This window comes from Trachurus japonicus, chromosome 15 (genome assembly GCF_045865225.1).
Source record: "Trachurus japonicus isolate A0001 chromosome 15, Traja_1.0".
Lineage (NCBI taxonomy): Eukaryota > Metazoa > Chordata > Actinopteri > Carangiformes > Carangidae > Trachurus > Trachurus japonicus.
In genome coordinates, this window is record NC_140921.1 from 21,446,311 (window position 1) to 21,468,320 (window position 22,010).

General features: G+C 41.0%; 3 protein-coding genes across 3 annotated transcripts; 2 read left to right on the top strand and 1 right to left on the bottom strand.

Annotated features, from left to right (window-relative positions):
* The first annotated feature begins 2,419 nt into the window (after positions 1–2,419).
* atoh7 (atonal bHLH transcription factor 7) lies at positions 2,420–3,700 on the top strand. Its single transcript, XM_085799026.1, has one exon. It carries the CDS (start codon positions 2,757–2,759, stop codon positions 3,177–3,179), a length of 423 nt encoding a protein of 140 aa, XP_085655152.1. The 5' UTR covers positions 2,420–2,756; the 3' UTR covers positions 3,180–3,700.
* A 1,897-nt stretch (positions 3,701–5,597) lies between these two features.
* pkd2l1 (polycystic kidney disease 2-like 1) lies at positions 5,598–11,545 on the top strand. Its single transcript, XM_085799029.1, has 15 exons — positions 5,598–5,883; positions 6,206–6,319; positions 7,240–7,367; positions 7,472–7,725; positions 7,821–8,045; positions 8,123–8,351; positions 8,441–8,611; positions 8,705–8,886; positions 8,976–9,096; positions 9,188–9,286; positions 9,363–9,484; positions 9,581–9,698; positions 9,838–9,971; positions 10,092–10,233; positions 11,354–11,545. Exons 1-15 carry the CDS (start codon positions 5,598–5,600, stop codon positions 11,471–11,473), a joined length of 2,445 nt encoding a protein of 814 aa, XP_085655155.1. The 3' UTR covers positions 11,474–11,545.
* Positions 11,546–12,416: 871 nt separating this feature from the next.
* On the bottom strand, positions 12,417–22,010 carry tial1 (TIA1 cytotoxic granule-associated RNA binding protein-like 1). Its single transcript, XM_085800453.1, has 12 exons — positions 21,854–22,010; positions 21,299–21,395; positions 20,965–21,063; positions 20,749–20,803; positions 20,567–20,654; positions 18,575–18,650; positions 18,183–18,291; positions 17,623–17,718; positions 17,404–17,488; positions 16,663–16,786; positions 15,134–15,276; positions 12,417–15,013 (listed from the first exon to the last, which is right to left on the bottom strand). Exons 1-12 carry the CDS (start codon positions 21,880–21,882, stop codon positions 14,890–14,892), a joined length of 1,125 nt encoding a protein of 374 aa, XP_085656579.1. The 5' UTR covers positions 21,883–22,010; the 3' UTR covers positions 12,417–14,889.

A 22,010-nucleotide genomic window follows, 5' to 3' on the forward strand; every position in this document is an offset into this window, starting at 1 on the left:
TATATATTGATTTACTGAATATTACCACGATGATTCAAATAACGTTTGACGTTCTCTGTACGTGCTCAACTTTATTATTGCAGCAACAACACAGTAATAGTAGTAACATTTTTTTTTTTCATTCTAAATGTACAAATGTAAAACTAAAAGTTCTGACACACTTGTGATGCCATTCCCTAAAAGCATTAAAACTAAAGATGATCTTATTAATGCTGCTCATTTAAAAATAATCCTGTGATGATAATGAGATTTACACTTTCTCCTGGACTGAAACATACGCTTAGCTCCTTAATCTCAGTTTCCCCATAAGGAGATGTGGATTTACGAGGGTCGGTGTTTCTGTCAGAGCAGACGGGTCACTCCTCAGTTGAGACATATGGCTTTTGACAGAGGGCATGGCTCAGCCATCGGTGCTCACGGCAAACCAATCGTGTGAGAGGTTGCAAAAAAAAAAAAGAGAAGACACGGAAGGGCCGGGCCACGTCTCAGACGAGGCCCTCAGACAAGACAAGCAGCAGCTGGCAAACTACATCAATCTGTAATCAATGAACCAACTGGTAGATGGGATTATATGCCTAATTGCACAGCTAACCAGTCCATCCCAAAATGACCAGACAGCATCAGCTTGTGTGCATGACCCACTACCAGAGACGGGCATTATTCTAGGCCTCTGACAGTGATTAATCATTCATAACCTGCCTCTACACCCAAGCTCTGAGTTGGTCAATACACAGTGACAGGAGTTGTGTGTCCCTCCTGACAAAGGAGCACAAAGTTGACATCAGAAATGAAGGCAGCAGCAGTGGTGGAGGAAACATTAGGATCCATACCATAAACATGGTCAAGTCCTGCAGTCACGTTGTACTGAATTTACAGGACACAAGTGCAGCATTCAGCTTGATGCATGTAAATATTAAATAGACTCATTTTGTAGAGTCAAGTGTCTCTTTTTTACACTGTAATATTATTATTACTATTACAGTAAACTCTGATTATTATTATTATTGATACATTGATATGTACAGTATGCTAGTTTTATTAGATACATCTTTCAAGCTCTTTATATTGAACGGAAAAATTGGTTTTAATTTACAAGGCAACAGCTGATGGATAAATTCATCAGAGGAAAAATTATTGGTTGACTATCAGTAAAAAGTTGGATTAAACTCCATGTTTACTTCAGCCACAGATAAACAGAGATCTATTATTATAATTCAGATTACGTATCGAAGTATAGAGAGAAGAATACAGTAAGGATTTTTCATGTAGGTTTTGAGTTACAGTAAATCATGTATTTGGTGTGTGTGTATGTGTGTGTGTGCGACCCTCCTGTATTACAGAATTCAATGTCGGCAGATGGAGAGGACAGACAGACAAATTATTCTGTCTGTCTCATTTTCTCGGACCACTACACAGATCAATTATTTATTTCACATGTGGTCTCCTCTTCATCAGGAACATTAATGCATCCCACATACTGTGATTCATTAAGGCCACGGCACTGATAAAACATCCTTAGACTGTCAAGATACAGAGTAGAAGAAGTTTCATATTTCTCTCCAAACGCATGGGAAGCTGCAGTATAATCTTTACCCCATCTTGGTCCATATTGTCAGAGACTCATAATCCCCTGATGTGCTGCTAAAATCCCTCAGGTTACTGGCCACACTTACACTTCTGTTGCCTCAGGCTAATCTCAGATTATGGTTATTGTCATATGGAGACCAGTTACATGAGAAGTGAAAGGAGACATCTTGGTGGATTATGTAACTTTTTTCTCTTTTTTTTTCGTTTTAAAGGTGCCTCCAGAGATTTTATCTTTAATCTGTAAATTGACAAAACTTCTTAATACATTTCTATGAGATATTTAAGAGGAAGAAGATATTGATTAAGAAATGACAATAGGACTGAGAATACTCTATGTTTAGATTTACTCATATTGAAATATCCTCTAAAATTGTCAATTTTAAAATTGTTCAAAAATAATACTGGTGCTTTTATTAAGCCATTTTCACACTTCTATGATGTAGTTTCCTGAATTCTGCTAAAACCTGGTTTAATTTACATTATTTATCATATTCTCTTTACATTAAAGCTTAATTAAGAGTTCAGGCATGAATTGTTAATTAGGTTCTTAATGATTTTAATGATTGGGGGGAATACAAGTAAAACCATGGAGCATCCACAGTGCTGGTCTTTTAAAGTTTGTTTGCACCATCAGCTGTGGTGAGCTGAGCTACCAGATGGTACTTTTGGTGTTTGTGACACATGGCTCTGAGTGAAGCCACGGCCAGAGAGCCCAGCCCAAGATAATTGGAATTTCATTAAGGTCTTGTTTGTGTGTGTGCCGAGTGTGTATATACATGCCCTTGTGTGTGTGTGTGTGTGGGGGGGTGAATATGAGTCTGCATGGGTTTCTCTATGAGCAATATTGAGGATGGGGAGCAGGGGGGCAGGGACTCCACCTGCTGCCACCTGTTCATCTGCTCGTCTTATAAAAGCTGCTGCCTCACTGTCTCCAGGATCACAGACACCTTGGACTCTTCAGACTGTCCACTAACCGGGGTAACACACATCTGACACTCAACACACACACAGGACAGTGTGGACATCAGAGGAAACAGAGGAACCTCTGAGGAACCCTGAAACCAAACTGGAAGCTTCTCTGACGGACCTACTGACTCACAGCTGAGTCTCACTCATCTGAGGACCATCTCCGGTTTGATTCTTCAAGCAAAAGAGAGGAAAAAAAAGCCATGAAATCCCGTCGACCCAGCTGCACCGACTCTGGATCCGAGTCTTCGGAAGCAGACTCCAAGAGCCCAGAGAAGACCACGCGGCGGAGGATGGCGGCCAATGCCAGGGAGAGGAAGAGGATGCAGGGTTTGAACACAGCCTTCGATCGCTTACGTAAAGTGGTCCCACAGTGGGGCCAGGACAAAAAACTGTCCAAATATGAAACCCTGCAGATGGCCCTCAGCTACATCATGGCCCTCAACCGGATCCTGACCGACGCCAGGAGGCACAACGCTCCTCACAGGCAGTGGCTGGACCTGCAGTTTGACTGTGTGCAGCCGGAGAACTACTCCTGCCTCATGAGGTACGACTCCCCGGGCGAACAGGACTTCATCCACTCAGCCTTCTCCTATCAGTTCGATGGACATCAGGTCCACGCATAAACCGCTGCAACCTGTGTTTTAATCAGTCATGTTGTCGGGTGTGGGTGACTGTGAATATCCTTCCTCAAGTCTAGGAGACAGTAAATACATTTGTATTGCATTATTTTCATTTTGTATTTATCTAGTAATGATAATGACAATCCAAAAGGCTTCTGTTTTAGTTTGAAGTCCTATTTATTTTATTTTTTTGCTAGGAAACCCAGCAATATTGAGCATCTTTTTGTTCAGAGTATAGCAATGAGAGAAGTGTAGCGTCATTATAATGACCATTAGATTGTACTGGAGATACAGGCAATGGTGTAACTTTTGTCACTTATTTTGATATGGCCCTAAAATGTTGTGCAATGTTCAGTGGATCCTGAGAAAAATCATTGTTGTCTTAGTTAAAGTCAATATGTAACTATTTTTTCAAGGTGTACATGTTTGTAGATTTGAAAAATATTATGTTATTTTTCACGCGCAGACCTCTATTTTGTTGAATTATAATTTTTGATCAAAAATAAAAACTATTTTATATGAAAGGCTTTGCTCTGGTTCCTTATAGTCTCATCTTGTTAGATAAGTCACATTTTGTATTTGCAAAATATCACCCTGATATACTGCAAAGTTTAATTTTAGACAATAATGATACATTTTACTTCCTATTCTCTTATTTCAAGAAAATCCTCTAATTAGAAACCTTTGGCAATCAAGCCCTCACTTTTATCTGCTGTCAGAGCAGAGGTTACCACCAAGAACAAGTCATTTACAGCACATTCTTTGTCTGGTGTGTCAGGCTCTCAGTAGGAGAGATGGCAGGTCACGTCAGGGGAATAAATCATCCTTTTGTCCACAGCTCCTGTGTTTTGAGATAAGACACTGTTACGTCAGCGGGATGACCAAAGTTTAAACATTTAAAATAGACTCCTTTTTTAGTGCAAAGTATAGGACTAATCATTTAATTATTTTATTCTCAAATTTCCAAAGTAGAAATAGGCTACCACCTCTTGGAGTCTGCTGCAGCACAGTCCAGGGTATACGCAGAGATAAAGCAGGTTGACACGTGATCCGCGGTCGGACCGTCCATTGTTGGAGCCAACACAGCTACAGATTTAAATGGCAATCATCGGCCACTGAAAAGTGATTGTTACAGATTTGAAAAAGTTTGAATGGTGGCACAAGCCGCAGCAGATTAAGGAAGCCTGTGTACCAGATCCTGCCACGGCTTCAGCGGGGGAGCAGAAATTAAACTCTATTGTGTGGTAATGGCTGTGTGTAATCGCTCTGTTCAGAGCCGCTCAGGCATGACGGCCCATAGCTGGACCCAAACTCTATCTGCATTAAGTGGAGGACATCCACAGCAGTGCAGGAACTGTATTGTCCAAACTCCTAATACACTACACACATTGAATTAGCATGCAGTTGATTTGGGTGGTAATATGTGAAATTATGTGTTATTGAGGTTTTTTTTGTTTGTTTGTTTTTTAGGTCTATCTCATTTAATGCACTGCTGCACAAAATAAACACACGCATGAATTGCTACAAAAATAAATATATGGAGGGATATCATATATCAAATCATACTGTAGAAAAAAACATAAAGCGAATATCAAACACATTAATGAGTGTACATCTGCTGAACACTAAGGAAGGTTGCATGGAGCTTGTTGAGCTGACAGGACAGGCCGACGGGACGAGGTGCCAAACACTGATGCAGATGGTCCTAATGATTCATACGCCACGTTGAATGTTTGCATATCTAATAAAATGCCCTCTGACAGTTGGCATGTCAAAAATGAATAGACATCAGAGTCAAAAGTGCAGAGAACGGCGATGAGGCGACACTGCAATTACGCTCTTCATTAATTCAGTGGCGAGCGCTGAACAATTGGTGACAGAAAATATAATCGACTTGCAAATTAATTGATTTCCTCAATGAGAGCGCGTCACCAGATGAGCTGCTAATCAATAGTGACAACAATGTGCTCAGCATGTATGTAACTGAGAGGGCAAAACAAATTAAAATGTCTTCTAACTGCTGAATTATTTATTCTTTACATTCTCTTGTTGGACATGTCCAGCAGATTTTAGATACTTGTCACAGGACTAGATATGAGCTCTTATTGTTAATGGTAGTTCTGATTGTACCGCTCACCAAAATAAGGTTAAATGTGTTGTACTGAGATTAAAAGAACTGGACACAATTACGTCAACACTGATTACAGCATCACCTTAAATGTTTAGACTCAATCTCAGGGCTACAAAAGCTCCAGCAGAGGACCAGCAGCTCCTCCCTCCTCAAAGCTTATGTCATCAACTCTTTATAATGGTCCCTCCAGCAGGTGTTCAGAAGCTGCCCGCACCGCTCTGCTTCACTTTCTCCTCTGACCTAAACCTCAGCCGGTCTGACACACAACGCCACACAGCAGGCTCACAGCGATGAAGTGCCTCAACAACCGGGCCGAGAGCCACCTGGCCGGGCAGGTGGAGTGCGAGTTGGATGCCGTGGGCAACGGTGGCTGGGTGAACCAGGGCTTCTGTGGCTCCCCTCCGCCGTTTCCCCGAGCGGTCAGCACCATCTACAACCCTCAGCCTCTCTTCCAGGGCTCCATGGACAGCATCTACAAACTGGACACCCCCGGCCCCTTCCACCAGCCGCCAGAGGAGCCACCGTCCTCCGAGCAAAGTCTGGTGAAGAAACGAGGCTGCTGCTCTTTTATCAAAGGTATGAACACACACTGCTTTGAATATCAACTGTACTAACAGATTCATGAGTACTGATTCATCTCTGACAATCAATCTGTGAACAATTCACCCCACGGGAGACTGTCTTTGATGCTGCTTCAGTTAATAATAATACTAACTTTAATTTATATAATGACTTTCAAAAAACCCAAGATTGCTTTACAGTTAAGGCCTACAAAATCTACTGATGTCTCAATATTTCTTTAACTGAAAATGTCAGTGACAGAACTTCACAAACGATCTTGAAACATCTCCATCGCGATTACACGATTGATGACTTAACACTGTTATTTTTTGTGTAGGCTTGTGGGGCACAACATTGACCGAAAACACCTCCAACAACAGAGAGCTGTTTGTCCGAACCACACTACGAGAGTTACTGGTCTATCTGGTGTTCCTGGTGGACATATGCCTCTGTAAGTAACATGCACACATAATCCAAAATATGTATCCTGCACTTATTGGAAAAACTTTGAATCAGTCTTAAAGTAAAAGTAATAGTAAAAATAGTAAAACTATGTCAAATTCACTAGACAGACAGTATTTGCAAGTTATACTTTGTAATTCCTTTTGAAAACATTTGACAAAGTGTCTCTCTGCATCAGGGAAGGAAAGTTGTAAGTTTAATTTGTATTACGAAGCCTGTTGAAATTTCTGCCAAATACTGATGCCATAAAATTAAACTTCTGACAAATGAATGACCCATTAAGAGAAGTAAAATGTGTCTCTGGGTCTGACAAACACTAATTTTCACCTAAGTGAATTACATACTGTATCTCCTTCAGGCTTCCTATATTTACGTGCCTTAGTCCTATTTTTCGTATTTTTCCAATCAAACTGTTTGTTTTTACCTATGCTGATCACTGCCCTCCATTTAGCAGGATGTTACTGTATAGGGCACTTGGACTGTTGATTTACCCTGCTTTAATGCCTACCACAAATGCCCTTCCCATCCATCTGCCTGAAAGCCATTGTCCAGCTGAGCTTCAGGAGTGAAAAGGACATGGGCACTGTTCTCTTGCCTTTTAGTGATAAGAGCATTAGGCCTCATCCATTGTTGCTTTGTGTGAGTTAGATTTACATTGTTTGATGAGGCTATTTGTGTCAGGCCAGCGTGCTCTCTCTTCAAACAAATTACGGCCTCTAATCTGAATCTATTTGATGGCTGTGACATAAACGCAGCCAAACAGCAAGTCTTCAATGAGGCTTTGCATGTCTGCCTCTGGGCTGCCTTATCTTGGACCGCTGAAAGGAGCCATGTTTGGAGCTGAGCCTGAGCAAAGCCAGATAGGGATCAAGCATTGGACGTCAACAGTGTGCTTACGTTGTCTTTCAGTGACATACGGCATGACCAGTTCGAGCACCTACTATTACACTAAAGCCATGACGGACCTGTTTGTGAATACAGCTGGTGAAAGTGGAGTTAAATTTCAGTCCATTGGCACCATGGCTGACTTCTGGACTGTGAGTTTTCCCACCACATTTCATTCCTCCATAGCAAACACTGTGAGAAATTATGAATATGAAGTTTTACTCTGTGTGAATCTAACATCTCCTTATGTGAACAGTATGCTCAGGGCCCGTTACTGGACGGTCTCTACTGGACTAAATGGTACAATAACCAGTCACTGGACAGCGGGGACCAGTCTTTCATCTACTATGAGAACATGCTGCTGGGAGTCCCCAGGATGAGGCAGATAAAGATCAAGAACAACTCCTGCAAGGTCCATGACGACTTCCGAGATGAGATCACGGGATGTTTTGATGTCTACAATGACAAAAAGGAGCAAGAGCTCAGCTTTGGTCTCATTAACGGCACCGCGTAAGCTACCTCGACACCAAGATGTTGCGTTCAAGAAGTGCAGCAAAGGTTAATCCTTTTCTCAGCTGTTTTTGTCCTCTTTTGTATCTATACAGCTGGAGCTACCACGCAGAGAAAGACCTGAAGGGTTCCTCTCACTGGGGTTTGCTGACCACCTACAGCGGAGCAGGATTCTACCAAGACCTGAGTCGGACCAAGGAGGAGAGCGCCATCATACTGAAGGAGCTGGTGGACAACCTCTGGCTGGACCGAGGAACCAGAGCGGCTTTCGTCGACTTTTCCACTTACAATGCCAACATCAACATGTTCTGTGTCATCAGGTAAGCAGAACCACTTATTCATTCGCTGGTTGGGACTCAAACCATTTGTTGACCATCTTGTCATCCGCCTGTTGCAGGTTACTGGTTGAATTCCCAGCAACCGGTGGCGCGATCCCGTCTTACCAGATCAGAACGGTCCGACTGATTCGCTACATCACCTACTGGGATTTCTTCATCCTCGGCTGTGAGATCGTCTTCTGCATATTCATCCTCTACTACGTCGTGGAGGAGATACTTGAAGTGCGGATACACAAGTTGGCCTACTTCAAAAGCATCTGGAACATACTAGATGTTGTCGTCATTATGGTAAGAAAATATATTTCTTAACTGATTCAGACTGGACCGTGTCTCTGATTTGCTTTGGCTGTAAGTGTCATCGTCGTTCTTCTTTCCAGCTCGCCATCGTTGCCATCATATTCAATGTTTTCCGAACTATCAAAGTGGACAAGTTGCTGGGCAAACTGCTGGAAAACCCTGACATCTACGCTGATTTTGAATTTCTGGCATTCTGGCAAATGCAGTACAACAACATGAATGCTGTGAACTTGTTCTTTGCGTGGATCAAGGTAAACTCACTCTCACTTCAACTCAGTACTTCGAAACATGATCTGGATCTGGCGTCATCCTAAACAAAGCCTGCTTTCTTCTCATGCTTGTAGGTTTTCAAGTACATCAGCTTTAACAAGACAATGACGCAGCTGTCCTCCACTCTGGGTCGATGCGCTAAAGACATCTTGGGATTCGCGGTCATGTTCTTCATCGTCTTCTTCGCTTATGCTCAGCTCGGATACTTGCTCTTTGGGACAGAGGTTGAAACCTTCAGCACCTTTGTCAAGTGCATGTAAGTGCATGAGAGCAGCTCAGCAGGTCACATTTAAATCGGACACCACAGCATCAACTTTAATATCACTTTTTTTTTTCTTTCTGCAGCTTCACGCAGTTCAGGATTATTCTCGGAGACTTTGATTATGATGCCATTGACCGAGCAAACAGAGTCCTGGGGCCGATCTACTTTGTCACCTACGTATTCTTTGTTTTCTTTGTTCTGCTGGTAGGTCAATCCACATTTTAAAATCTGCTGTATTATAAAATTATTTTTTTAAAGAGCAGTTGCATTATCTTTTCATCCATTTGCTCCTCAGAACATGTTTCTGGCCATCATTAATGACACATACACTGAAGTGAAGGAGGAGCTCTCGTCTCAAAAAGATGAGCTGCAAATTACGGACATCATCAAACAGGTAAAGGGAGATAAGAGTCAAATAGAGCAGAATTTTACAAGAGTGGCGAACCATCTAATTTCTCCTTGTGATTCAGAGCTATACGAAGACATTTATGAAGCTGAAACTCAAAAAGGAGAAAATATCAGATGTCCAGAAGGCACTACGGTCTGGATCTGGAGAAATTGAATTCAAGGACTTCAGAGAAACTCTGAAGGAGTAAGTGACAATATGTCGAATATAGAAGGTGGACAGAAGGAGCACATGCCAGTTTGGGTGTTTAATGTAACCCTCACCTCTCTGATGATCTCACAGGATGGGACATGCTGATCATGAAATTTCTGCAGCCTTCTCACGTTTTGACAGTGACGGGAACCAAATTCTAGATGAGGACGAACAAGAGAGGATGAAAATCGAGCTGGAGCAAAAGAGGGTTTGTGTCATCTTTTAAATCGCTCGACCTGCTTTACAGGATAAATGTGGTCACCTTCTCTCTCACTGCAGAGTATTTAAATAAACTTAAGGGTGAACACAGAACAATCAATTTTCATGATTTTCCTTTTTTGTCTCAGGATGCTCTTAGCGCTGAACTCAACAACCTCGGGATGAATTATGAGAAAGAGTTACTAGAGAAGCCTCCTGCAACCGCCAGTGATAAGAAGAACCACTCTGGTCAAACCTGGGTCGATCGGGAACAGTTTTTAAAGTGAGACAGGTTTTTTAACTGAACCTGTGACATGTCCTTTAAATTCCTTTAAGAAGAAAATGAAATTCATATTAGCAAACATTAACTGAAATCTGAATTACCTTTCCCTTCCCATGTCAGACTGGCCCGACAGGTTCTCCATCTTGAAAGCTCTGTGGCCGATATCGCAGCCAAGATTGAGTTGATGATGGAGAAACTGGGATTGCAAGAGAAAGCCAAAGGGAACGAAACAGCAGGGAAACTGTCTGTGTACAGTAATAAGGTGAGTACAGAAATGGGTTACAGATATTTTTAAAGGGATAGTTCAATATTTTGGCAAATTGGCCCATTGCCATAATTCCTAGTCATAACAGTAGGTTCGTTACCTTTAATTGTCGGTGCATGTTATTCTTAGAATGGCGGAGCAGAGCCGCGAGCTGCTCAGAGCTACGCTACAGAGGCTAATGGGATTTCCTGGTTTCCCTCATCAAACTCATCAAATACACAATCCAACAACTCCAAAACGCTCTCGTGGACAAGTTGTGATCTGCACATTCACCACGCTATGAGATAATAACGGAACGTTATGAGAGGAGTTGTTTTTGAGGTAAATTCATGCAAAACAGCTGATGCGCGTTCCCGTCGAGGGCAGTTTTTCGGCAAGCAGTCTCTGCATTTGCCTCAAAAACAACTCTGTCTCGTAACATTCTATTATCTCATTGCGTGGTGAATGTGCAGGTCACAACTTGTCCACAACTTGTTATGGAGTTGTTGGATTTTTTTTGGGGGGGGGTTCGCCAGGACAGGAGAGTTGAGAGAGAGACAGGAAATGGGAGGCAGTCCTTGTCTAATGTTGTTTCAGTGTGAACTGCGGTACTGCAGATGGAAATTAGCTTTAGAGCTAAATCTGGCATATTTACATATTGTATGTTCATGAATATGCAAAGTCCCATTACAAATAAACAAATAAATAAAAAAATGAGAGGGGGGAAATGACACGCAGGATAGGGCCGCTCGGCGCGGGATTCGCTTGCAGTGAGGACTATAGCCTCAACACATGGGGCGGGTGCTCTACCAACTGAGCTAAACACTGCCTCTGATGAGTTTGATGAGGGAAACCAAGAAGTTCATGGCACGGCTCCACCTTTTTAAAGAAAAATAGCTTGCGCCAAAAATCAAAGGTAATGAACCTACTCCGAAGACTACAGGGATTATGGCAATGGGCCAACTTGTCAAAAATATTGAACTATCCCTTTAAAATCTAATTTCATCAAGTGCTAACAGTATATTCTAAGATGTGTAACAACTGTGTTCATGGTACAGTGGGGCTGTAATGTAAACATCAAATTAAGACTTTCTTCTAATAGATACAAAATATTTAATTTTCAATTACCCCTGTGCAGAGTGATGAGACTGCCTCAGATGGGAGTGTCCTGGTCTGTGTGGACAGGGGCACGAGGGCCGAGCTGTCCTCCAGGAGACCAGCAGGTCACGCCCACTCCACGTACGACTGTCACATGTGAATAACCTCTGGGAAAAGATTCAGGGGTTATCTGGAAGTCAGCTGACACATGAGGATGCGAGGGTCAGTCCACTAAGTTATCTTTTGTTCAGAACACAGATTCTTCAGGTTGAATTCAACAGTTAGGCATTCAGATCAACAACACACTCCTGACAGTATGGCTTCCACACTCAGCCATGTAAATACTGTGTAAATATGTTTTTGATTTTCTTTGCTTACTAGAGAAGCTTCACTAGAGCTAATGTTATACACTGGTTGTTTAACCTCAGATTTATAGGAGCCTACATTGTTGTAGATGAGACTTGAATGTACATCTGTATATTGTTAGTGTTTTGTAATTTACATTTGTCTCCATAGTAGGGTAGAACGAGGAAATCTGTGCAATATAATCCAAGATTAGGCAGTGTAATACGTCACTCATCAGACTAACTGAATGTTTGCTTTGCTTTAGTCATTTAATGTTTATCCAGCTCCTGCAAAACTATCACACTTCTGAGGTTTAGAGGGATGTCTTCAGAATAATCCCCTCATATGTATTTTGTGTGCAATACATAATTTAATGATTCAATTTTGTCCATCTCTTGTTGTAATGGGGCAAACATGATAGATGGCAGCATCAATAGCCCTTAATTAAAATCATGTCTACATTTAATACTAAATACCTGGATCTGTAACATTTTATCCAAGGTGACTGGATGTTGGTATGCAATCTTTCCTATCTTTCAAAATTACTGCAGAACAGAAAGGGTAGAAAGGCTTCTGAGAAAATGCTGTGGTGAATCTCTCATTCTGATGGTACAAATATCGGAGCCTCTGTTTAATAAATGTTACCGTGTCTGGTAGAGTTCCTGTCAAGACATACATTTAGGGTGAATTTATGCTTTGCTGTCAGAATGTCAGTGTAAGAGCACATTTTATCAGCGTCTAATAAATATATCGAACAATCAGGTTAAAATGTTTCTTTATTTGAAGTGACTTGAGGTTTTCCGTTAAATGGAAAAAAAAAAGATTTCATCCGTTTATTAAACATCACTTCTGTTGTTCAACTTACATGGATTATTGTCATAAAAGCAAATTGCAATTACATTCATTATTTTAAGCAAGAAATATATATTACATGTCGTAAGCGTGCAGTTCAAGCTGAAACTTCACCCGCCTGCTGCTACGTCCTCAAAATGGCACACAAACTTAAAAATGGGAAAATCCACAGTTGAAAAGAATTGAGACCTGTAATGGAGCTTCTGGAAATAACACAATGAATGTGAATTTACCAACACATCAATTAAGGCTTATGCATAAATTATATTGCTGATATTTAATGATGGCATTCTCTCATAATGTTCTACCTACAGTATGTACATCATTTCTTGAGTTTCATGAAGGTTTGTGATCATGGTTTTGTATTTACACTTTCAGCCAATATGACCCTGTTATGTTAGATGAACAACCCCCAGCTAATAAAACAAAAACATGACCATGTACGTTGGCTAATACGCCTGGGGGGGTGGGGTGGGGGAGGGGGAGCACAGGAGTGTACTACATTGTACAAAATGGCACATATTCAAATAAATCCAAATGGCAGGACATATTTAAGACATCCTCTTGTCACAATTTTCCAGTGATTTTTAAATAGTTTATGTGGGATATAGGAAGAAAATGCACTGAGAGCAGCACAAGTACCTGCTGCTCTGATGAATAAAACAATCCCAATTCATCATAAGCCTGAAACAGTTAGCAGTTTGTCTAGACAGGGGCGTGATGACCAAAAGAAAAACAAAAAACAAAAAAAACATTTTGAGTGATATAAAATATGATGCAATGTCATTAGGGGCTGGTTTTGGCGCTAAATAATGTCTAAAATTCTTTGCAAACTCTCACAGCCATTAGAAATAGATGACTATCAATCAGCTGAGGTTAACAAGAGGAAGGAAGGAGGAAGAAAATATTTAAGATTCAATATTCCTCTAGGAAACCAGCCCCAGAATCAGCACACAGCGTCTGTTACCATTACAAAGTTTGGGGATTTACGCTGTTTTTACAATATTTTCTTTACACAGAGAGCATGTGCTATAGCCTTTCCCTTGAGACACAGGAGTATAAATTAGTCCAATCTAGGCTACATTAAGGTGTAAACTAAAATCCATCAAAAGTCTGCAAAGAACATGCTGATCACTCTGATACAAAACATGAAAAACACTTTTTTTTTGCTTAGAGCTGTGTAGGTGAAATGTTTCTTTGTACACAAAATTTACCCAAGAGATACCACCTCAAGCTAAAGTCCCCTTTAAAGCCACAGTTGTTTGTACAAATAGTCGCTTCACGTGTATGGGAAAAGAAGAACTACCGACCCCGGGCCTCTATTCACAAAGCGTTTTCGTTAATATGTCAAAACAGGACTAAACATTTACACACTGTACGAGCTGAAGCGAAGCCCAGACCAACATTAGTAGGTTGGTTCATACTTTTGGCTCAGTGCAGTTTGCCACACTAATTCATCGCAACAGATCACACCTGCTCTACCTGTGCAACACTGTGCATGGCTGCATGCCGTTTTAAAAACTGACAAAAATGAACCCATTGACGCATGAAGACTTGGTTGGATGCTTGTTCTCTGTTGTATAAAATGAGAGAAACAGGCCCCCAGTGTTGACAGCTGAATAAGCATTTTGAGAACCTGTAACAAACGACTTCCTACTCACATTTTAAAATATTATGACACCATGAAGGCAAACTGAGAGCAGATATTGCTTTAGTATAATATTTCAATATTAATCTCATCAAGTTTTGAGGTTTCAGGGGACTTTGATCCAGCTGCTGGAGCATCATAATGGCTTATAGTAAGTGTGCTTTTAGCTCCATTAAATAACTCAGCTGTTAAGTTTAAATTACAATTTTCTATGTTTACATTTTTAATTTACGGGTTAACAAGCGGTTTTGAAGGACCACACTGACTTTTGATGGTTTGGCCGACTGGATAATTTACGTAATGTGTGATGAGAGGAGAGGCTTTTGTGTCTGTTAGATACCCGTCTGTCAGCATGCTAATGCTGTGAATCCTCTTGTCACATACTAGGTATGTTTTTCAATGGGCAGAACATTCAAAAGACTGGTACGCCCCTCTACTACATCTACTGGACAGACAAAGACGGCTGGTTTGGCTTTACTTCAGAAGCCCAAGAGCACTTTTCCATAACACAACTATAAATTATCATCAAATAAACTTTTAAAAAGTGAAACAAACATTGTCATTTTAAACATATTTGTTAAACTGGCTTAGGAGCAACTACTAGCTACAAAGGCTTTGTGAATATGGCCCCCGCCCTTCTTTTAACAGAGCAGCTGTCCAGATAGAAGAGTGCTATGTGGTCTAAAGGGTTGACAAACTCCCCTTGGTATTACACTTAGGTCAGGGCCAGCTCACTGCGTTTGGTATCCAGCCATGCTGAAGTTGGCCAGGTTGGACATGACTGGACCTTGTGGGGCTGCAGCCTGGGCCGACGGAGATCCAAAGCTTCCCACCCAGGCCGGTGACTGAGACTGCCTGTGAAGATCCCACAAATACCTCATTAGTACGGGTTATGGTGCACGTGTACAAAGATCAGCTGTGATGTAAAAGATCAATATGGTCTCATGAATCTAAACACTACAGAATAAAACTCACTCTACACCGAATCCTTGCTGGTTCCACGTCTGGCCGTACATGCTGTAGGAGGGAACTTGCCACCCGTTGGCCACATACTGCCCATACTGCTGCTGTGGACTTCCATAGACCTGGTTCCACTGCCCCCACTGACTGTACTCAACCTGGAGGAATCAACAGAGCAAAGTCAAGACGTATCTTAGCTGTCCCATTAGAGATGACGTCCATGTTCAGTCAGGAGCGGATAATATCGCAAACCCAACAAGAGGGTCATACCGATTAAGGAAATGTAATGTACCTGTGTCTGTGTTACATTAATTTAAACCCTGAATCACCATTAAGTACTTATAAGTGTCAGAGCGCCTTTGTTAAAAGGATAGTTCAACATTTTGGCAAATTTGCCCATTGCCATAATCCCTATTAGTCATAGGAGTAGGTTCATTACCTTTAATTATCTGTGCATGTTGTTTTGAGATCCGCAGGGCAGAGACATGAGCTGCTCAGTGAACACAATGGAGGTGAACGGTACAGGTCCCCTGTCCCTCATCAAACTCATCAAATTCACAATCCAACAACTCCAAAACGCTCTCGTGGACAAGTTGTGACCTGCACATTCACCTCGCTTTGAAATAATCATGTAACATTATGAGAGAGAGTTGTTCTCGAGGCAAATGCGTAGCCAGAACTACATTTCAGACACGGCTGCTGGGCGGAGTGAGTTTAAAACAGGGTTTCTGCAGGTACCAGCAAATCTAATTTAATGCTTTTTAATGCCATTTCAAACATTTTTAATGCCCGTGACTGCAAATACTATACGTGTGCGTACATACACTTACCTATATACACATACACACACCCAATTACTTGGTTCTGCATGTTTATCGTGCACCGACTGCAATTTTCTGGTCGATCACAGATTTTTAAAAAGCCTGACCTGCCGATTCCGATTTTTGCCGCTAGCGATTAAAAAAAAAAAGTCAACAGTAGCCTGCCACCACCTAAAAATATTAATTTAGAAAATTCTCCATTTCTTCACCCACATTTAATTTTACTGTAGATTAACTGTATAATCCCCCTATTTTTCTGCTCTTTGTGCTTTATAGGGATGTAATGATATCAAAATCTCACTGTATGAATCAATCAATTTTTTAATGCCTTTGAGAATCAAATTTAATTCCTTTTAATGCCATTTAAGGCCTTAATTTTAGCAAAATATATTTAATGACTTTTAATGCTTTTTAATGACCCGCGGAAACCCTGTAAAAGCACAAGTAGTTCTGAGTATTTGCTTCATGTGTCATAATGTTACATAATTATACATGATTATTTCATAGGGTGGTGAATGTGCAGGTCATAACATCCTTGGCGTCGTTGGATTGTGTATTCTATGAGTTTTGAGGGACAGGGGACCTGTACCATTTACCTCCATTGTGTTCACTGAGCAGCTCACGTCATGCACCGAAAAATTAAAAGGTAATAAATCTACTACTACAGGGTTAAGAAACACATTTAAATCTAAAATGAGTTCTGTTATTAGTGACACTTTATACCTGTTGGGGATTTTTTGCCATGTCAGGAGATTCTTTGCCCCAGAAGCACTTCACGATGTGCCCTTCGATGGCTGTTCCATTTACTGAAACAATGGCATGGGCTGCACTGTCGTGGGAGGAAAACCTTAAAAAGGAAACATCAGATTAGCAGGAAAATCCATCTCACAGGATTTCAACAACAACACGGAGCATTAAAGGTGTACAGAAATGGCCGTTTGTCCTGTTTGTCGCGCCGAGTTGTCACGAGCTGCAACACGAGTTTACCCGAGTAAGGAAAACGAATTTGATTGGTCGTTATCGAGCGGGCGGGATATTCAAAGCTTGGGGCGAGACCGAGCTCCGTGTGTGTGCGTGTTTCAGACGTTTGAATGACGGATTACGGATCCAATATCAGTGACTGATGAATCGTGTACAGGCTGACGTATAATCCGTGCGCCTGCATTATCCAATGCGAAAAAAAACAAACACTTTCATCCCGGATTTACTCAAAAATATAATTTTGCACAAAGTTTGGCCTACATCGTCTGATAGATGAGTTATTACACTAATTTTATGACCCAGAGTGGGCTTAAATTCAATTTTCTTTTCTGTACACCTTTAAACCTCTGCACTGTAGGCGAGGACAAACATAAGAGAAGAGGCCACTGACTGAGTGAAGTGGGAACTGGCCTGTCATGAAGTCATGCAATGTGTTTGTGCTGACATCTACAGGCCAAATGCTGCAATGGGCTGAAACTGTACCTGATGAATGAATATCCCTTCTCCGGGAAAACTCTTATTTCCATAATTTGACCAAAAGGTGAGAAGGTCTGCCGCATGAGGTGTTCTGAAACAAACAGAAAATGTTCCTGTGGTCAGTTCTCAGGCTGTGTGAGTAATGTGTTTGGGAAATAATCAGATCACTGGTGCAGCATGACTACGTGCGCTAACAATGGCATCTTTTGAGAACGTGACACTTGCCTGATAACCCTGACTGGATCCCTCCACAGTACACGGTACAGTTCTGTGGACTGGACTGAGTCACCACGTCGTCAAACCTCAGCTGCTTGGAGCCATCTGAATTTAAAAAAAAAAGAAAATACACACACACACACAACAGTTGAAAAGCCAGAATCACCAAGACTTTTCTTCACCTTTTAAGTCAATTTTTAAAAACCTATTTGCGATAGCTGAGGAAGATGAACGTTGAATGCTTCTTCCTATCTGTTCATCATGACCATAACTGATCTTTCAAAACACTGTTATGTAGATATCTTCTAACCCCCTCCCCCCCATCCAGCTGTCTCAGGTTGAAAACTGAGATTTCCTTTCAGGGTCCTGCACACCCACAAAGGAGTTTTCTATTATTCTGGCTCATTGGACACGTATGTTATGTAACTTCACTGGACCCCATCTACAACTGATGACAAAGGTGTAATAGATATCAGACCACAGCACAGAATGTGTGGACCCTTACCCCACCTAGAGGAGCTCCAGCCCCCCTCAGTGGCTGTACAGATGATATAGACTTTAAAACTTACTGTCCAGGGCACTCTTTGGAGCTGGTGGTTTACGAGTTGCCCAGTTGGTCCTGATCTGGCGTCCTCCCAGCCACTGTCCACCCATGTTAATAATGGCATTCTCTGCGTCCTACAAACCCAAATCAAACACAATCAGACCTCTGGATTCGATTGATCTCTAAAAGTTTATTGGTGACCAAAGTCAGTTCTCAAAAATATGTATTACTGGTTTTAATCTACGGTATGTAAGTTTCAAATGGGGATGGTAAATAAGAACTGCAATGTTAGACGATTTAAGTAGTTGTGACTATGGTTATGATTAATTCCTTCATTACTGTAAATGCTTTAAAAGTAAGATAATAAACAGAAAATAGAAATAACCTTCAGTCTGTGTTCTTGCACTGGAGCCTTACCAGTTTGTTGTAGAAGGACACAAATCCATACCCCTTTGATTTGCCTGTCGCCATGTCCTTCACAACACGGGCATCCCTGCAGGGAGATGTTTAAACAGCTTCAGTACGATTTTCACTTTAAAGGCTTCAAACTAAAAAAGGAACCACGCAAAACACACTGAACTGTGAATCCTCTACTCTGTCCTACATTAAGGTATATTAGCTATCATGGCCTTGTACTGAGCACTGACTCACAATGTAACTTCAAAGCAAGACTTGAAAACAAAAAACATAGTACAAATACATGCAGCCTACAGTATTGTTTTTAAGTTAATTCAGATGTATTAATGGATCATTGCCTCTAGAGCACCACTTTTTGTTCAATCCTCTCAACAGTAGGCTACTGATTTAAATTCACATAGGAACAGATTATATGGATTACCATGCATTCTTAAAATCTGCTGTTGGTGCTCATCCTACAAATAGAAATATATAGAAAATATCAAAAGAGAAAAAAGGAATTAAACGGCATACATGGCCTGTTAACAGATTTCTTTATTTTTCCTGGTCAATTCTTTACCACCAATATGGAGTATGGAGTTTGGGGAGCTGCAAATTTTGAGAAATTGACATTTTCAGTAATTTTGGAAGAGGATCATTACACTACAAACAACACTATGCAAATCAAAAGAGACAATTTAAACATAGATTTAGAGGAATACATTAAGTATTGGAGTTTGTTAATCTAAGCTAGGTCATGTTAATACATAGCAACTACAAATAAAGACATATGGAAAGAATGGAATAAATAGAGAAAAAAAACTACATCTGTGTCTCCAGAGTGCACAGTTCCTTGCTGTTAGCCTTCAAGCTCCTGTCCAATCCTATGAGCATTTCTGTAAAATAACCAAAGTGCTATTACTTCACTGAGACCCACAACTAAAAGCTGTTCACGTTCATACACACAGCTTACATTTTGCTGACATACTGTACAGTTTACTTACCACACCCTAAATATGCAAGGAAAAGCAAGAGTATGCTAAAAGCTCAAATTTCAGGCATAAAAACAGAGAGACACAATACGTAGATGACAAGTAAATATCTGCAATATAGAGCTTTATAACCTACAGGGCTGGTGTTGGTATTAAAAACTTTAACCAGTTTGTTCCAATCTGCCAAGAGCACTTTTAAAAACATAGCAATGCATCTGATGAAAAGAAATCCAGTCCATTTTGATATCTAATTATACGTGACGATTAAGTATCTTGGTTCATCACTAACCATGTTTACATGCATGGATGTACATTATGAATTATAAATGTGATAAATAATATATCAAGATGAAACAGAAAAGAAAGTCTTCTCCTGAACACCTTATCTGTCGACCTCTAAGCACCTGCTCATACATCATTCTGCCTAACGATTAATTATATCGTTTAGCCTATAATATAATACTAATTATCAATGATTAGCAATCAATATGACATCCATCTGCCCAGATGTTCTTTTCGACATTTAGAACCTGTCGTAAAATACAAGCTTTTGTCTCCCCTTAACAGTTTATATAAGTCTGATTCTCAATATTCATATTTCAGTGCTCTTTACTAGCCATTTTATGCCTTTGTTATAGCAATCTAGATAAATGAGGGAAAGAGAAGAGAGAATCAGAGTGACATGTAAGAAAGACCCCTGGGAGGTGTCCATCTTGGGACACTTGAGTTTGTCATCAGCCCCTTGACCACTATGACACTACTGTGTCCCAGTGTTTCTATTATATCAAACCTGTTTAACCAATTTAATCACAAAATGAATGTTTTATATGCCCCATTCAGTCAATACCCATGCATGTAAACATGGCCACAGATGTTTTTTTCAACTTCCATAATATTACAATGTGTTAATTTTAAGTACCTCAATAGTGTCAAACTTCAGAGAAATTAATATGCTTGCACTGTAGCAATTAAATCAAAACACGCACATAAAAAGAATCATGCTTTCAAAGCGAAAACTTACGAGATTTTCCCAAAAGGTGCAAACGCAGCCTTAACATCCTCAGTGGTAATCTCAGGGCTCAAATCACCCACAAACACATGGAAGTGATCTGGAACAAAACAAATCAAAGCAAAGAAACCATTTACTATTCTCTGGCCAACTCTGATTTCAGCAGAGCAGAAAATCAATAGGTGAACACTTACTGGATGTGTCTTTCTTCTGGCTACTTGGAGTGGTGGCCCAATTTACTTTGACCTCCTGAAAGCATAGAGTACACAGAGAGAGAGGATTTAAAGTTAAAGTAGAGAGAAGGAAATATATACATTTTCTACACAAAGAACAAAGATCACAGGGGAATTCTGACAAAAGATGAACTGCCCAACCTCACTTTTAATTTTAGACCAGACAGGTTGGCCTACCTTTCCTAATATCTTCCGCCCGTTCATGGCTGCGAGGGCCGCTGCAGCATCTCTGTGTTCAAAGAACTCCACAAAGCAGTAGGGGTCGTTGCTCGTATGCTGCAAGGGACAAAGTCATGCACAGTGGTTCAAAAGGTTGGATACACTAGCTTGTACAAAACTGTGGTATACCTGCAATTATACCATTCTCATTTTATCCACACTTCCCAACAGTGGCTGCAATTGAACATGACTGTTTCCTTCTAAGTTAAACGTCCTGGTAACTTTTGGGTGAGGAGTGGGACACACAAGGGAATTGAAACAGCTCTCAAGGACATCAATCGTAAATGCTTACCTCTGTGATCATTTTACAACTTTTGCAAGGTCCTATCTGGGTGAAGAGTTGCAGAATCAAAATTTCTGTGACATCCCTGGACAGGTTCCCCACATACCTGGAGGAGGAAACATGTTTTTTTATGCAAAATCTGTTACATGTCCATATATCGATGAGCTCTGACAGACAGTGATGCTGCAGGTGAAAAACTGACAGGTTACTTGGACTGTTACCTTGTGGTCAGTGGTGGTGAGTTAATACTGTGACGGAATCTACATTTGATTAAATGACTTATCAACCGGCCCAGCGTAACCACCATCGTTAGACAGCAACTGCCGCCGTCGACGTTTATCGAATAGCTACATCCACGCACATCACATTAGAGGGGGCTTTTATTTTCAAAGTTAACCCTGTATCTGCTACCCCGACGTTAATGAGGCGATAAGGATCTACGTTGTCGAGCACTTTGCTGCAGGTTTGAGGACAACGGGGGGTGGCTAGGTTAGCAACCGGTTTCCTGCGCTAGCGAAGCTAACGACACCCAACGATAACGATAAAACACATGGAATTACTTACAGGGTCCTGGGGTGGCTTTCGTCGTCCATGGCCGTCGTCGACAGTCACCAGAGCAGAAAGCGTTAGTTACAAGCGGGTTAGCTAACGTTAACCGACTCCGGTGTGCGCTGTCAACTACGGCAGCTAGCTAACTAGCTCGGGAGCTAGCTAACCGGGC